This window comes from Buteo buteo, chromosome 25, assembly GCF_964188355.1.
Source record: "Buteo buteo chromosome 25, bButBut1.hap1.1, whole genome shotgun sequence".
NCBI classification, from domain to species: domain Eukaryota; kingdom Metazoa; phylum Chordata; class Aves; order Accipitriformes; family Accipitridae; genus Buteo; species Buteo buteo.
Genome location: NC_134195.1, coordinates 7,850,936 through 7,868,245, shown reverse-complemented (window position 1 = coordinate 7,868,245; position 17,310 = coordinate 7,850,936). Strand labels below are relative to the sequence as shown.

Genomic DNA, 17,310 nt, shown 5'->3' with positions numbered 1-17,310 from the left:
GTGAATGTCAGCATTAACTTAAACTTGTAAAATTATTCTCTCGGCCCTCTCCTTTTGCAAAGGGAAATACAACTTAGACTTACTGAATTTCAGACTCTTTAAAGGAATAAGTATGTACTTGATTTTCTTTATTAATATTCAACTTCTGGGTTTGTAAACTGGCAAGGCTGAAGCTCTGGTAGGTTACAATTGCCTGATGTCTCAGAGGTCCTGAATTTGGAAGAAATTTATTTCCCTTATTTTCTGGATATAGATTCAGGTATTTGGTGGGTCACCCTTTGGCTGGCTAGTCTTAAGTCAGTAATAATAATTAAGACAGTGAAATTGTGAAACAACAGTTTTCTGCCCACATATCCAAGAGAGAGTTAGATGAGATACTAATAGCATATTGATTAAATGGGTTTTGAAACTTCAAGCTGTGAGGAAAGTAGCATCCTAATATTTGCTACTTTAATAGACCAGTTTTGGTCTGAGTAGCAAAGTTCTAAGTGTGAAGCAGGGAATAGGTAAGTCTCCTTTCTTAAATTTGTATTGTGATTGTGATTAGGTAGAAAAACCTCTGGACACTAGACATAGTCTTTGCTCAATTCTTGTGGTACAAGTCAAGAAAAAAGTGCATCTGAACTACAACTATTGATAAAGGACAGGAAAAAAGCCACTTCTGCTCAGTTGCAGATGAGAGGTTATTTATAGCAAGAAAAGAAAATGCTTTTGAAAGAGAAACTTGATATAATGAAGATCTAATAAGGAAGGATGCATATTGCAGATGCCTCGTGAAACTTCTTTTGGCTTTCTTTAGGTCTGGGAGAGGTAACACTAAGGCAAGTAGTGGAAATGGTTGTGTGCCAACTGCATTGGTATGTTTTATGATCTGCTTTTGAGTCTGGCTAGGGGCTGAACTGTTCTGTGTGACTTCTTTTCTTGAAAGATAAGAATAAAACTTTTCAGTCTGATGGCAAAGCATAGGTAACTGGTACATCATAAGTTGGAAGCTGTGAAGAACTTCCACTTATTTGCTAAATAAAAATACAGTACCTTTTTTGTTTTTTAAAGGGTGTTTAAAGGAGCAGATGAGTGGTTCTTAATAGAATTTCCTGGCTACTAAATTGCAAGATTTCTTCTATTTGTGCTTCATTTTTACACTTTCATTGTGGGGGCTGCTTTTCTATCAATGACACTATGATTTGAAGGGCTAAACAATCTATCTTTTGGGGGAACAAAGTGAAACAGTCCAGGTATGTTCTTCCAAGAAGTTTTATCAAATCTCCCATCTAAACTTTTAAAGTCATATTGCAAGAACTGAACATATTTTACTGTTCCACCTCCCTTCAAGCAAATGACATGTGTGAAGATTTTTCCTTTTCGTCCTACTGGATGGAATAAGGTAATAGTGCATAATGGTTTGTTAAATGTGGTTTTGCCCCTGCATTGTTTATGTTTTGTGATTGATTTTACATTTTGAAGCTTTTGTTTGTTTTATGCAGATGGCTTCTACTTATGTAAACTTAACGTTTGAACCCTTGATAACGCTGCTTTCCTTTTGCATTTTAGTGCAAAAGATGATATTGATATTGATGCCCTTGCTGCTGAGATAGAAGGTGCAGGAGCTGCAAAGGAGCAAGAGCCTCAGAAATCCAAAGGCAAAAAGAAAAAAGAGAAGAAGAAACAGGATTTTGAGTAAGCTTGTATTTTTTTCTGTCTGTCTTATTTTATTCCATTATACAAAACCTCAGTTACTTAAGTATCATAACTTCTTTCTTATTTTAGTGAAGATGATATCCTGAAGGAGCTGGAAGAACTTTCAATAGAGGCACAAGGAGGGAAAGTTGACAGGGAACCTTCTACAGGAAAGGTGAACACTGAAAGGGAGGTGGGCTATTTAATAGGAAATAGTTGAAATATGAGATATCTCTGTCCCAGGAAAGTTCTAGTGTTGTGGTGTAGCTGGAGTTCCTATGTGAAACATGCAGCTAGCATATATTTTTAATTATACTTGATTGTATTTTCATGGTAAAGTCAATTGTGAAAGATTTTACCAGAAGCCATGTCTTCATGCTGATAATTATTCAAAGCCAATCAGAATAAATTTTAGTTGTGGGCTGAGGTGTAGTACACTCAGCAGAAATAGTTACTGCTTTCAGACTTTGTCTTCGATAAAAGAAGTTTTTCTTGACATCTCTGAATGCTGCTACTTAGCTCACAATAGCAAGTGATTTTTCATGGCCGATTATTGAATTGTTTAATTACCAGGTTGAAAATGACAATGAAGAAAGCTTATCAAAACAAGATAAAAAAAGGAAAGGAAAGAGTAAAAAAGCTAATCTGGAAAATGACTATGACAGTGAGGAAGTGGAAGATAAAGATAAAAAATCTAAAAAAACTCAGAAAGCAAGACAAGACATGCTTTCTGGCAGTGATGATGATGATCATGAGACACAGCTTAAGAAAAGCAAAGGGAAAACTCAGAAGTCAAATAAAAAGCATGATCTGTCAGAAGAAGATGAAACTAACATTAAGAAAAGCAAAGACCGTGCAGGGGCAGTGTCTACAGGTGAGAGTGGTGATGAATCAGATGAAGTCTCCCAATCTAGAAAAGGACAAAAGAAAAACCAAAAACCAAAGTCCACTCCTGCTGCTGAAAGTGGCGATGATGAAGAAGAACCTTCATTCAGAGTAAAAACAGTGGCTCAGAAGAAGGCAGAAAAAAAAGAACGTGAAAGGAAAAAACGTGAGGAAGAAAAAGCCAAACTGAGGAAGCAGAAAGAGAAGGAAGAATTAGAAGGTGGTAAAGAACCAGCAAAGCCAAAGGAAGCTCAAAAAAAAGCTGAAGGGAAGGCTTCTCCTGAAGTCATGGCAGCCCCTGGCCCTGGGGAGAAAGGAGAGACTCCTGCAGGAGCAGAGGGTTTGTAACATGGTTTCTAAAACTGTAATTTAAACATTGTAGCTTTTGTAAGAGGGCCAAAGAGTTTGCAGGCAGTGAGAATGATTTGGTGCTTTATTCTCAATCTGGAATACTGGACAGTTGGTAGCCTTGTCTGCCTCTTTGTGTTGGCTCACATGTGGCTGTTTTTTCTGGCCTGTAGTTTGTTCAGGTACATGGGAAAACAAAAGCCAGGTGGTGAATTCTCATTATGATATATTTTTACAGTTCTGTATTGCAAACATACATTTTTCACTTCCTAGTTATTCTGTTACTTTAAGACTTCAGGCCCTGACTTTGTAACTTAAGAGACAGTATTTTTTTTTTTTCATTATGAAGTGCTTATGTAGTAGCCAGTAAAAATGTTCCTCATTTGGTGTTATTTCTCATATTTGAAACATTAATTGTATTTAGAATAACTTCAAAATTTCTGGGATCTTTGAATGTATGCCTTTTCTTTCTATAGCTGATGACAATGAGGGGGACAAAAAGAAAAAAGACAAGAAAAAAAAGAAAGGTGAGAAAGAAGAAAAAGAGAAAGAGAAGAAGAAGGGTCCCAGTAAAGCCACGGTTAAAGCTATGCAAGAAGCCTTGGCTAAAATGAAAGAGGAGGAGGAAAGGGCAAAAAGAGAGGAGGAAGAACGCATAAGACGACTGGAGGAACTAGAAGCGAAGCGCAAAGAGGAGGTACTGTGTATCTTACTCTGAGGATAGAATAAAGGAGAGGATAATCTTAACCTGTACCCTTACTGGTGCTGTTGGTGGATTAGTCCTTAATATGTTTCTCATCAACAGAATATACACATAGCCAGCTTTTGTGTAAAGCATGCTTTAAAATTTCCACTTTTTTTTTTAAACCTTTTTCTAGGAACGATTAGAGCAAGAGAGGAAAGAAAGAAAGAAACAGAAGGAAAAAGAGAGGAAGGAGCGTTTGAAGAAGGAGGGAAAACTTTTAACAAAAGCTCAACGAGAAGCCAGAGCCAGAGCGGAGGCTACTCTTAAACTACTCCAAGCTCAGGGTAAGCAGTAAAGTTTAAAATAATAATTAAAAAAAAAAAAAATCATACTCCTTGTTGCTCTGTGTGTGTTTGTTCTGTCTGGAGCTAGGAGGGCAAATACTGAGTAATTCCATGTCAAGCTGCTCTGTTGTCAAGGAAGGCAGTGTGTGTGCCCCACCCCACCCCCCTTTTTTTTTTTTAAGTAGATTTAAATGTCTGTATATTTTTATCTTACACTTTAAATATCCAACTTTTTAATACATTCCACTTGTGGTTTAAAGATGTTAGTTATGGAACTTAGGAAAAATCACTTCTTTCCATTGCTTAGTCCAAATGCCAGGAAAATCAGATAGGCTGTGCTGTGTATCTTGTAAGACCAGTGATCTAGATCCTTTTGAATTAATTCATGTGCTCGCTTAAGCAAGTGCATTGTTTTGCTTCAAGTTAGCTAGTCCATGGGAACAGTATATTGTCCTCTTGCATTTTCTTCAGGAAAAGGGTATGTAGGAGCTTTCCTGCTTTTCTGTCAAATATAATCTGTTTCCATTGCAATGAGGTAAACGTATCCAATGTATTGTAAGCCCATATAAGTTCCTGGTAACTTGTTTGTGGTTAAGGAAAGAAATGAATTCCTGAGTGCTGAGTAGCCTTCTTTTTGTATTTGTAGAGAACACCGTCTGACACTTTGCTGGTAGGTGGATGTGTAACGGTAGGAATCTCTGTAGCTAGAAAATGTTTGGAGCTCTTAAACATACACAAAGGCCATTTCCCTTCAGTCCTTGCTGTAGGTATTGGAATCCGTCTATTTGTGTGCTGCCACAACTGGATTTTTGTCAAATCCACACTGTAAATCACACGGCACCTGAAGGAATTTTGAATGTTTCAGAAGGTGCAGCAGTAATTAAATTATTAATTTGTCTTTGCACCAAACTTCTGTTTTTAATTGAATCCCTTCCAACATTACAGTGCTGTCTTTCTGGTGGGGTGAAGGTGAAGCTGATGAATTGAACCTGGCATTATTTTAATACCTAAAACCATCTATGTTGTTAAAAAAAAAACCAAACCAAAACAACCCCAACATTGAGCAAAAGGGAAAATACTATCTAGAGAACAACCTTAAGCTTTTAAGAAGAGCTGTGCCTCTTAACTGCTTCAGATTGTCTGAAAGTAGGATGATTGGCAGACTGGTGTTAAGTGAGTTTTAGCATAACAGACCTTAAATTGACATATGCTTGTTAAACTTGAGGTATGTGTGTTCATGAAATCCTGTATAAGTATGTGATAGCTTTAAACCTGGAGTCTAGGATGAGATTGCTTTTTTGGGTGGGGTGGTATTTTTTTCCCCCCATTATTAATCTAACTTCTTTTTGGGAGCATTCACAGTATCTGAAGAACTCTACTTTGCTCAAGTTTTGCAGCTTTTGAAAATCAAACTTTTAAAAACATAAAATATGCTTTGACCATACTTTCCACTCTTTTCCTTCCCCCACCTTGTGATTTTGGAAAATGTTTCTCATTTAAACCAAAGCTTATGTTTAGTTATTAATCACCTGAATTTTCTTTCTAACAATTTCTTTTTTGCAGGTGTTGAAGTGCCATCCAAAGACTCTGTGCCAAAGAAGAGGCCAATATATGAAGACAAAAAGAAAAAGAAGCAGCAGCAGCCCGAAAATAAAGAAGGTGTGGTTTGCGTATAGGGATACTTAATAGATTAGTCACATTTCCGGAAGTGTTTGTGGAATAAATCAGATAATCCTAAACTAATTGCGCTTCAGGGTGCTTGTGAGGTTCTTTTGACACCCCTACCCCCATATGCAAGTGCTGATGTATTAGAATCCTGAAGGCTGCTCACTTAATGCTTTGTTTTACAATCTACTTGGCTGTTATTTTTTTTCCTAACCAGGGTATTTTCTTTAGAATTTCTAAATGTTGGAGATGTGCAGAATGTAAAGGCCTTTTACAAATGTGAGGCTGAATGCTTTGTGTGCATATGTAGGTTAAATACAACGTAGTATAAGTAATAATGACTTGTAATTAAGTTTAAGTTGATGTTGCAGGATGAAAGGGGTTTGATCCTAGTTTTAGTCCTTTTAAGTTGGAGACAATTTTTTGTTTGTTTCTTTTCTTGTATATAAAAACAGTTTTCAGTTTCCAGGGCATGACTAGTTCAGAGAGCTTGCATTTTTGAAAATCTAGAATTTGTTGCACTAGCTAGACATAAAGTGAATGTGTTAGAATTGTTTACTTTTGTGCTTCATGGTTTTCCTGTGGGGTTTTTACTGTGGCTCTTCTCAAGACTATTCCTTAGTTTAAAAAAAACCAAACCCTCCTTGTATAAGGTTGCGTTTTGGTGTTGTTTTTTGTGTTTTTTTTTTTTTTTAATTTACCTGTTTTTTACATTCAACATGAGTGTTACGTGGCTACTTACGACTTAAAGAGTGTGTATAAAGAATTGAGAATGGTGCTTATCTGAATCGTATTAGTGTTGGGTTTGTTTTTTTTTTAATATGGAACAGTAGAGCAAGAGTGCGTAGTTCATTAGTATGACTTCATTTTCTCTTGTTTTTTAAAGAAAGTTAGGTTTTTTGTTTTTTGTTTTTTTTTTTTTAATGTTCAAAAGCAGTGGTAATCCTCTTAGCCGATAACTGACCTATCACATAAATCTATTTAACTGCTTACAAAGCCAAATGCTTTTCATATAAGCCACATGCTCTGACTTTGTTTTAGCTCAGTAAGTGGGAGTTCAGTTAGTTTGGTATTACACAAATTCAGATTTTCTTTACTTGTAACAGCACAACTTAAAAATAGAACTTAAATGCGAAGCTGTATGTCTAACTAAGTTGGTTTGCACTTTGGAAGAATGTAGCAAACAATTTGCTTTTTTGCAGTTTCAGAAAGCGTGGAGGTAACTTCCCCAGCTGAAGATGCGGTAGAACTGGAAACACCAGTAAAAGAGGAGACTCCTCTTCCAGTAGAGCCAGGTTAGTAGTAATGCTAATAAACTTAAAACACATGAGACTGTGTGGCAGTACTGCATGGTAGCTATCATACCTTGTTGGATGGGGGCTCAGTGGCCATCCTTTCTTGCTGTTTTTTTTCTTTACCTAAGGGAGGAACTGATGGAATTTTATGGAATAAAAAGGCATGAAGCTTCAAAATGAGCGTGTAAAGGTCTCTTATTCTGGGTGAACTCCAGTGTTCAATTGGCTTAGGCAACTATCTCAAATAAGCACATTCAGTGCCTTATGATTAGCTCCCTTGACTTTTCATTTGCTTTCTAAAAGGCTGTTTTGTCAGTGGTTAGGAGGGGGCAGGGAGGAAATATGCTGCTTCTAGTATTGATACTGGAGTATTCACAGTGATTGTATTCTTGATCCCAAATGTTTTGTTTTCACAAGTGCTGAATGCAGTGGATATGGGTTAGCTTGTGAAACTTGAGTTTCAGCCTAGCAAGTGATTGTTGCCCTCATTTTTGCCTACACACAGTACTTGTTTTGGCAAAATCACTTTGTACTGGACTTCTTCCTCAGCAAGGAGATTTTCAATTTCTACCCTTATTCTCAAGTCAGACAAATACTGACAAAATTTCCAGCATTTTGAAAACAAATCTGAATGTGTACTCTAATTCTAGCTTGACTTATCTCTTGAAGGAGCAATTGAGACACCCCCCCCCCCACCCCCCACATCCCCCCCACCCCCCCCCAAGAAGGGCTCACTGGCAGAACATTAGTTCCCAGTTAATATTCTAGCAGTCTGGAACTTAATCTTCATTTCAAAGAGCTGAAATTTGATGACACTCCTTGTGCTGCAACATATATATTGTTTAATGCCTCTTTTGGAGAGGGTTAAAAGTTTTCATTTTTCCATTTGTCTATTACTAAGAGCTGCAGTCTTTTCATATATCTGACTGAATTCCTGCTGGAATGAATATATTTAATGCTTCTGGAATCCATGGTGTAATTATGTTAAGGCACCTGGAGTCCTAAAATAGCACTTTTTATAGAAAATTTGTTATTTTCCCACTAATGAAAATTAATATTGTAACCCAACTTGTTTTCTTTTTCTCTGTCACTTTGTTACACATGGCTGATTGTTAATTGGGCAGCTCCTTTCAAGGAACGTAGTTGTGGTAGAGGTTTGTGTGGCATGCATTATGTAGGCACTTGCGTGATATGCAAACAGGAACTAGATGAATACTTTAGCTATGTCTTCTAAAAATATGTTTTGCTAGGCAAAGATGCTAACACTATAAGATTTTGTGGAGAGAACTGAAGATTATTTATTTCTTAAGTATGCAGCATTTTCTGTTGAGGGAACATGGAGATAATTTGGTAGAATTGTGGTAGCAGCAAACTGTAAGTTGCAGTTGTCAGTATGTCAAAGGAAGGGGCATCTAAAAATGTTGTATGTTGCTGGGCTTTTTCTTTCTTTTCCTTTAATGTTGGATTTCTTAGTTTCAGAAGAAAAGGAGGAAGAAGAAGAAACGGAAGACGCGGGTTTGGATGACTGGGAAGCTATGGTTAGTGATGAAGATGGAGAGAAAGGTGGGCATGTAAATACCAAACAGATGCTTTTTCTGATTAAGAGGTTTCTTTGGGCTGAGTTTTTTGTTTCTGTAGAAAACAATTTGTATTTAGATTCTCCCCCTGCCCCATTAGATAAATTGTGAGGCAAGAGTGATGATAAATAGATATAAGATCCTCTTCTCAAAGGCAGAGCTTTCAGAAACTGTACAAATACTGCTCAAGGACCACCCTTTGGAAATACTCATATGTGCAGTTATCACCTAAAATAAATCCATTGGAATTTTTTGTTCATATTTATGGGAGTAAAAATCCTCTTCTCTTGATATGTGGTTAAACCACCTCTGGGAGTTTAGGGAAACCTTTTACTTGGTACTGTATTCCACTAGTAACCACTCCAAAGCCATAACTGTTTTACTACACAAATCTGGCAACATCTAGGAGAGTGCCTTTGAGACAAGTTTTCAAAGTGGGAGACTAAGATGGTGAGAAGGTTAGTGTGCATGCATTAATAGTATGTTCTAGATACCTTCTCTCATCTGCTGCTTTGAGAGGCAGGTGCAGAAGAAAGGAAAGAATTGCCAGAATGTTCATATTCCTGTGCTTATATGCCAAAGCCCGTATTCTGTCTGTGGCCAACAGCAATGTTTATGGGGAGGTTAGAGCCGCACAAGAATGCAGGGATAACTTCTCAGGTGTTTTCTTCCAGTGGTGGAGAAAGCCATTTTGCTGCGAGTCTTCCTGAACAGGAGTTGATCACTGTTCTTAGCGCTGCCATGATGCGTCTTCATTGTTTCTTAAGATAAAAGACTATTCATCAAGTATTTTTTTGTCTTGCTCAGCCCTATGCTTCTGGCAGCTGTGCTTTTAAGTGTAGTACTTCATATACATACATGTACAGCAGTATCGATTTTATTTCAGCACAAGTGTGTGTTCCTGTGGTGCTGGACTGCTCTACTTTGAGTTCTAAGGGCTGCTCACCTTCTTGAAAGTCTGTTGTAGTGTTGCCACTGTCCTGGGGAGAATGTCATGTCCCACTTCTTGCTGCTTGGATTTCAAGGATCTGGCAATGTGATCCAGAAAAAGAGCCTTCCTGGGAATTACATTTAATGTATTACTAAGCTGATGGACTTTCAGTGTAGCAAGGAAACATAACTAATCTCTAAGAGCAGTGAGCCTCCTAGCAGCTCTGTAAGGAAGAGAATGCATGGCTTTAAAGTGTTCATTAGCTTGTCTCTTACGCTTTTTGCAAGTATGATAAATGGGAAGCTTTCAAAGAAAGAAAATTACTTTTTGATAGTTCTTTTTGTTTGTTTACTGAAGAATTCCTCTGAAAAACATTAATCTTATCTGAACAGTCTAGGAGAACCTTAAGATGAGATCTTTAAAAGGTGTACAAGAGGCTATTTGTTCTGATTTGTTACTTCTGCTTAAATGTGCATTCCTGATCAGTAATACACAGAATCCATATCGTGTTGAATTTTGGAGTATTTTGGCTTTCTGTTTGAAGGTGTTACTGCATTCCTTCCTTTATGAAGAGCATACAGCTTTAAAGAATGTCACTTCATCTGAATATTTGCAAACAATGTCATGCTAAGTGTGCTGATAATATCATTCCTCCCCTCACCCCAGACTCAGGCTGCTTGCACAGATTCTAAACACAAGTCAGCAGCTCTGAACATGAAACACTTTTTTTTATATTGAAAGTTTAAGAATTATCTTGAATAGCACTTCTTGACTGGAACCTACTCTCAGTCCTCACTCTTCTACTGTAGTCTCTCTTTGGTTTTTTTGTTGCCCTCTCCCCTGCAAGTGTGAATTTGATAGAGAATTTTTACTTTGGATTTTGGATTTTTTTGACAGAGAGCAAACCTGTCCATATTGAAGTCAAAGAACAAAATGAAGTGGATGAGGAAGAGGAGGAGGAAGAAGATGAGGAGGAAGATGAAGAAGAGAGTGAAGAATCTGAAGATAGTGAAGGGAGTGAAGATGAGGATGAAAAGACTTCAGATGAGAGAGAGGCAGACTCCCAAGCTGTTGGAAAGCAATCTATGGAAAAAAAGCCCAGCAAGGAAATTAGCTCTGATTCTGAGTACGACTCTGATGATGACCGCACTAAGGAAGAGCGTGCTTATGACAAAGCTAAACGGAGAATCGAGGTATTAAGATACAGCTTTATTTGAACAGCTGGACTCCTGTGTTGTATAAGAAACAACTTAATGTTCAGTTCATTGAAAAGTCTTTCAGCCATATTTGTCAAAATGATGGCTGTGTCATGACTAAAATTTAGGCAGGTCCAGAAATTGGGTTCATTAAGAAAAAATACCTGGTTTTTGCCTGAAGATGAAGTATTTGGTTTTAGACAACTAGATCACAAAGAATGTGCACTTCAGTGTTGTTCCCCTCCACCTCTCCCCCTCCTGGAGAAGGAAGCTTTTATCCTTTACAGATAGATATTTCAGAGTTTTAAAAGATGTGTTTCTAAACTGTTCAACATTTTTGGAGCTGCTAATGTCTTCTGTTTCCTTACCCAAGGTGCTTCTTCAGAATGCACCATCAACAAAGCTACATGTTAGTGGGTATAACAACTTAGCCTACTAGAATGTAAACAAACCCAACTGAACAAAAACTTAACTGTTAGTTGTAAATTTTTGATTTGCCAAAAGAGGGATGACAGATGTTGAACTGCCTTGAAAACTTAAGTTCCAGTTAACTGTTTTATGTATGTATGTAATCAAGTCAAGAGGTGAGTTGTGGTTTTTGGTTTATACTTAGCAATTTTTATGTGTCTCTTACATAGAAGCGACGAGCTGAAAACAGCAAAAATATGAACACTGAAAAGCTTAGAGCACCGGTTATCTGTGTCCTGGGGCATGTAGACACAGGCAAGACCAAAATTTTAGACAAGGTAAGATGTGGAATGTGAAGGCACTGCCTGTGCATCTTGTTTATGAATGTGTTTTTTTTGTTGAAAATAGACTTAAAGTATACTCAAAGAGATTACTTTAGTCTCTTACATGTAAGTATTTCTGGTCTTTTTATGTCTTTAGCTCCGCCATACTCATGTACAGGACAGTGAAGCTGGTGGTATCACTCAGCAGATTGGTGCGACTAATGTTCCCCTTGAAGCTATTAATGAGCAAACTAAGATGGTGAAAAATGTAAGTTGTAGCACTTCGAAGACTGTTTTTTAAAAAATACGAAATGTAAACTAGTTAAGGCCTTGTGAGATTTCCTGATGTGGGCAGATGTACTTTACCCCCATCTCTATATTGGGGTTGATTGTTTTTTAATTCCTATCCTTCCCCCCTACCCAAAGGGGAGGCTGTCTCATTTTTCATTTTAGTTGATATGTTTGGTTTCAGTTAATGCATTGCTACTTCTTCAGAAAAATACACAAATACTGCTCACTCTGTTCTGGACAGTACACATATGTACAGAGACTGCTTATTTGTCAGTATTTTGATTGTAAATTGAGACTTTTGAAACTTACTGAGTGTATTTTCTGTTAAAAACTTACCTTTTTACTGTGTGTGCTGAAATTGGGCCAATTCCTGGGTGATGAATTTTATTTTGTTACAGAAATAGTACCTGTTCTGTATTGCTTGTTTTGGATACTATATTCTATTTTGCTTGCAGCAGCAGCTGACTGAAAAACCTTGGTAGTGATGACTTTTTCCAAGATTTTACTCAATTTATTAAAAATGTAAAGTCAGTGGAGAGGAGGAAATCTTCAAGACAAGAATGATAAATCTCACGAGCCTGAACTATTTTTTCCTTTGTAGGCTGTCTTGTCTTACAAATTTTAGCTGAGCTTATGGCCACTTGATACCTAGGGGAATGTGCTGCATCATTTTTTTTATATTGAAATGAGGTTTGACTGATTTGGTTTGGAGGGTGCTGGCCTTTCTTAAAATATGTAGCTGGAATTTTAAAGTAAAGGCTGTCAGTAATGCTGCCAGCTCTTAGTTATTTGTTTGTGGTGTATTTTTTTTTCTTCTTCTGTAATCTTTACAAGATGGCTAATATTTTGAAATGTTAGTTTGACAGAGAGAACATAAAAATTCCAGGCATGCTGATAATCGACACTCCAGGACACGAGTCTTTCAGGTAATGTTTTCTCACAATATAGTACTTTCCAGAAGTGATGGCTAAAGTGTCTAGATATATTTTTAACAAAGTGCTAGGTCTTTGCCTAATCCATTGTGTTTCTTTTCACTTTAAAAAAAACCAACAACCTAAAGTAGAGGAGTAAGTGGATTTGCTTAGTTTGCAGGTGCTTTTTATATCTGGTTAATTTTCTGTCTTTGTGCCAATTGAGCCATGAATTATCTGAAAAAGCATGTAAATAACCTGTTTCTTAATAGTTAGTGTAAGAGGAAAGACGGAAGCAGGAAGCTAGCTGGAGAAGAAAAGGTGAGGATTTCAGGTGACATAAGTACTCTGCTATGAAAAATTAAAACTTCTGTCCTAGCCTTCAGTTCATAGTGTCCCAGTTAAGGTAACTGAGTTCATAAGACTGAAAGTTAACCAGTTGCACAAGTCAGCTGAGTCTTTAGCAGAGATCATATGCTGTCTAGGAACACCAGTGGCATGCAGGCAAGCCACTAAATCAACTCCTAAGTTTAAAATGTGATATGCATAACTACTCATGTGGTAGTGCTCAGGTGAAGTCTCCAAACAGAAGGATTAAGACTTTGATGTGACATTCTTAAACATAAACCTTGCAAGCATTGCAGTGCCATGTCTTAGGGCACTTGGTAATGTTCTGATCAGTTCCTCACATCATACCACTTACAGCTCTTCATCTTCTAGCCAGGTTTTGTTTGGCACCAAAGATGTCTGATAATCTTGGTTTATTATACAATAGTACATAAACACTATCTTGTTCGATTTTGCACTCCTGTGTTTCATTGTAACCATCTGAATTCTCACTCAGGAAAAATCAGAACACATCTCAACTTGTAAAAAAATATAGAATAATAGGAAAACTCTTGGGAGAATACTAGTTTCTTATTTTTGCTTACACATACTCTAACATATTCTGTTAAATGGAATTTACACAGTATGATTTGAATATTTTTTGATATAGTTTACATTTTTGAGGGAAAAATAACTACTTGATCAGCTTTAGCTTTTTGTTGGTCAGTGTATGTTTGACATTGTATTTGGTGTTTTTATTAAAGTTCTGTTGCTATGTGACTGATTCTTTTTTTCTTTCCCTCTTACTGCCACAGCAATCTAAGAAATAGAGGAAGCTCACTTTGTGATATTGCTATACTTGTAGTTGACATCATGCATGGTTTGGAGCCACAGACAATTGAATCAATAAATCTGTTGAAATCGAAGAAATGCCCCTTTATAGTAGCTCTCAACAAGGTAAGATAGTTTTTTACTCTAATAGTGTGTTTTTCTACTCTAATAGTATATTTGGCATCTGACAGTTTTCTGCTTTCTTCCATGAACTTGAATTGTTTGTGTGAAGTCTAAAGCGGTGGCTCGTAGATCCTCTCTATTGCATTTTTTTATGTCGTTGATACCCTAATGGCTTTACAGGAGTTTTGCAGAACAATCTATCAGTTCTTATCAGAGTCCTTACTGATAAGTTTCTTTACATTATGTAACTTCTGTATATGGTTCACACTTCTGAAGTTGTACTTCAGTTGGGGGGGGGGGTGGTTCTTGCACCTACTTATATGGATTTGTGTGCATTTTCTCATAAAATTGAAAGACAAGCTTTGTGTTGAAAAGTCTTACTTTAGCTACTGATACTTGTTAGTTTGACTTGAAGACAAGCTGGCTTTTAAGCTCATGGAACAGTAATGTTGATCACTGGTGGGAAGTATTTCAGGCTCTGCAATATTAGATGGTAAAGCCAGTTATTTTCAGCCTTGTTTTTAGAAATCCTGTGCATGAAAAATTACACTGGCTGTTTGTGATGGCTTACATGAGTTACCATAAGGAAATTGCTTGTGTCCAATGACTTTGGATACTATCTGACATGCTGACAGAGAACTTACAGAAGGGTATTCATGTGCACTATCAAAATTGCAGTACACTTCAAAAAATGAAATAAGCATTACGATTGAAGGCTGTTGAAACTGAGGCAGCTATTATTTCATTGCTGAAAACACCTGCTTTTTAAAAAAAAATATTGGATGGAGAGGTGTTAAGGCCTACAGTGAGTCTGAGATTAAATAGCCAGTAGTTCTTGCATTTCCGGTTATAGTTCTATCATTTGACCAGGCTGTAATCTGTTTTCTAAAGATGTGGTTTTGATTTGTACTGCAAATGTAATAGTTTCTTGGACTAAGTCCGACCTGCTTTGAAAACTACTTAGGGAGGTATTTCTGAAGTCTGCAGTTGTGACTTTTGAACAACCCCCCTGTGATCCCTTCTCTGTAGCAAAATGGTAAAGGGCCCAAATTCACCAGTAAATTTTAAACGTTCTTTGCAAAACTAGTACAGTCTCTTTTCAGGAAAAAAAACCCCACCTTTTTTGTTATGTATGTGAAGGTATATGTTGGTGTCTTCTGAATGTTTTACCTCAAACTTGATGTAATTAATGTATATGAATTTTTCCCATATGAACCTAGATTATTGTAGCTTGAATTTTTAAAACCTGAAGTAGTATTGCTGTCATGAAATACTGTCTGACATTGGGTAAATACATTAACAGAGATAAATATAGCAGCTAAAGCAAATAAAAAGATTTAATTTGATTACTGGAGCAAATAGATGGCTAGCTATGTTGGCTGGTAAAGCATTTCTCACAGATGATGTGGCATAAGCATAACGATGCTCTTCTGTAAGCTGTGTAAGATGACATATTACTGTATTTTCAAGATTGATAGGTTATATGACTGGAAAAAAAGTCCAGATACAGATGTAGCTGTCACTTTAAAGAAACAGAAAAAGAATACGAAAGATGAATTTGAAGAACGTGCAAAAGCTATCATCGTGGAATTTGCAAAGCAGGTAGGCTGGAATATTGAAGGTTCTTTGGTTAACAAAAGTGATAGTAAAGGTGGTGGGTGGGTGGTGTGGTTTGTGTGTGTGGGTTTTTGCTCGGGGTTTTGTTTGTGTTTTTTGTTTTTTTTTTTTCCCTTTCTTTCCACAAAACAACTTGGAATATCAAGAAAACTGTTGCATCTTTTCTGACATGTTGGTGTTTACCTCTCAAACCAAACTTTGTTGTTGTTAAATTAATCTCTTAACTGCTCCATCCTTAAAGTGCTACTTTGGAGAAAAGTAGCAGCTAATTGCTGTGCCTGGTCAATGGAGTCATGAATAGCAGATTAAGTTTTCTGTCCCTAGTCTTTTCCTCTTTGGGAATCGCCTGAGAGAATCCCATCTGTCTCTTGTTCCCTTGGTTGCTGGCAGGGCATGAATCACATCAGTTCTGGGAACTTCTGTTGGAGACAAACAATGCTGTCTAGAAGCTAGATGTGGTAATTAGCTTTGTAGAGTTATCCCATACTGCTTCCAAGTGTGGGTTGAGGCTTCATGTTCCATAGCATACTGTCAGTAACAATGTTTTTTTTTTTTAACTGAGATTTAAAAAATGCAATAGGAATTGACTGGGGTTTAATGTTGCTGTTAATATGGATGTGTATGTATGTTTTTCCCTATATAACTATTAATCCTGATTCCAGGGCTTGAACGCTGCCTTGTTTTATGAGAATAAGGATCCCCGCACTTTTGTTTCTCTTGTACCTACCTCTGCTCACACAGGGGATGGCATGGGAAGTCTGATAGCTCTTCTCGTTGAGCTAACACAAACTATGCTGACCAAGAGACTGGCTGAGTGTCAGGAGCTGAGAGCTCAAGTCATGGAGGTAATTCAACAGCTGTTCTTTGAAATTAATCTAGAAATTTCTCCCTTCCCTGCACCCTTCTTCCTGGTTAAAAAAAAAAAGTGTGTTTGAAGTGCTTAAATAGGGAGTAACTTTTTTTCCCCTTTCCTTCAGGTTAAAGCACTGCCAGGCATGGGCACCACTATAGATGTTATTTTGATTAATGGACGCCTGAAAGAAGGAGACACCATTATTGTTCCTGGGGTAGAAGGTCCTATAGTAACTCAAATTAGAGGTCTTCTGCTACCTCCTCCTATGAAGGAGCTACGAGTTAAGGTATGGAAACTGGTTAGTGTATTGACATTTGGAGAAGATTCAGAACCAGAAAAAAAAGCGCCAAGTTTTATAAAAAATGAGAATGTAGTGGAGTGCAGTTAAATTAGCAGTATCTAAGGATGACTTAAAGGGGAAGACAGTGCAGATCCAGTGTTTTTGTGAATGTGTTTGTATATACCTATTGGTGTGTCTGTTATAACAGCGGCAAAGAAAAGGATCAAGGAGTTGCCTTGCAGTGAGGATTAAGATGTGTATGCCTTAATAAGGGATTCAAGCAGGTGGCTATGTGTGAGAGGGAGATCCCCATCTTAAATGGAAATTGGAGTGTACTAGTACAGTGACTTCTGAGTTAAAGTACATATTATTAATAAAAGTGTTTTTTTAATAACAAAAATCATGTTTGCTTTTCTCAAATCTTAAGTGTGTAAGTGAGTTTCTAGGAGTTGGTGAGTGGTGATGATCAGGATCCCTGCAGAATCTGCAGCCTTTTGTCATTTTCAAGAGTTGTTGGAGTTTTTGCTGCCCTAGTTTTGATAGACTGGGGAGAGACACTGAATTTGAGATCCTGCCTGTATTGCTTTCCATGAAAGGAGGAGAGCCACAGAAATGAACAGCTATAAATACATTAATATTAATACATAAAATTAAAAGATGATGAAGAGAGCTGCTCTGATTTTTCCTGTTTCAAGGGGGAGGAATAAGTGTCTGCACAGATTTTGCTTAAGACAAAGAAAACT

The 17,310-nt window shown here is 37.2% G+C and overlaps 1 protein-coding gene across 2 annotated transcripts in view; it reads left to right on the top strand.

Annotated features, from left to right (window-relative positions):
- EIF5B (eukaryotic translation initiation factor 5B) overlaps window positions 1–17,310 on the top strand; it is a 37,595-nt gene that overhangs the window by 12,968 nt on the left and 7,317 nt on the right. The window contains exons 1-17 of one of the 2 annotated variants that reach the window (XM_075057307.1): window positions 1,322–1,384; window positions 1,552–1,677; window positions 1,768–1,852; window positions 2,251–2,902; window positions 3,387–3,607; window positions 3,789–3,939; window positions 5,503–5,598; window positions 6,807–6,899; window positions 8,373–8,462; window positions 10,305–10,600; window positions 11,242–11,349; window positions 11,492–11,602; window positions 12,484–12,551; window positions 13,679–13,820; window positions 15,288–15,419; window positions 16,097–16,279; window positions 16,412–16,573. In XM_075057307.1, the coding sequence (XP_074913408.1) occupies window positions 2,401–2,902; window positions 3,387–3,607; window positions 3,789–3,939; window positions 5,503–5,598; window positions 6,807–6,899; window positions 8,373–8,462; window positions 10,305–10,600; window positions 11,242–11,349; window positions 11,492–11,602; window positions 12,484–12,551; window positions 13,679–13,820; window positions 15,288–15,419; window positions 16,097–16,279; window positions 16,412–16,573 (2,355 nt within the window). In that variant the 5' untranslated portion in view covers window positions 1,322–1,384; window positions 1,552–1,677; window positions 1,768–1,852; window positions 2,251–2,400. Of the gene's footprint in view, window positions 1–1,321; window positions 1,385–1,551; window positions 1,678–1,767; window positions 1,853–2,250; window positions 2,903–3,386; window positions 3,608–3,788; window positions 3,940–5,502; window positions 5,599–6,806; window positions 6,900–8,372; window positions 8,463–10,304; window positions 10,601–11,241; window positions 11,350–11,491; window positions 11,603–12,483; window positions 12,552–13,678; window positions 13,821–15,287; window positions 15,420–16,096; window positions 16,280–16,411; window positions 16,574–17,310 lie in introns of those variants that run through there. The other variant, XM_075057306.1, reaches the window with a different exon arrangement.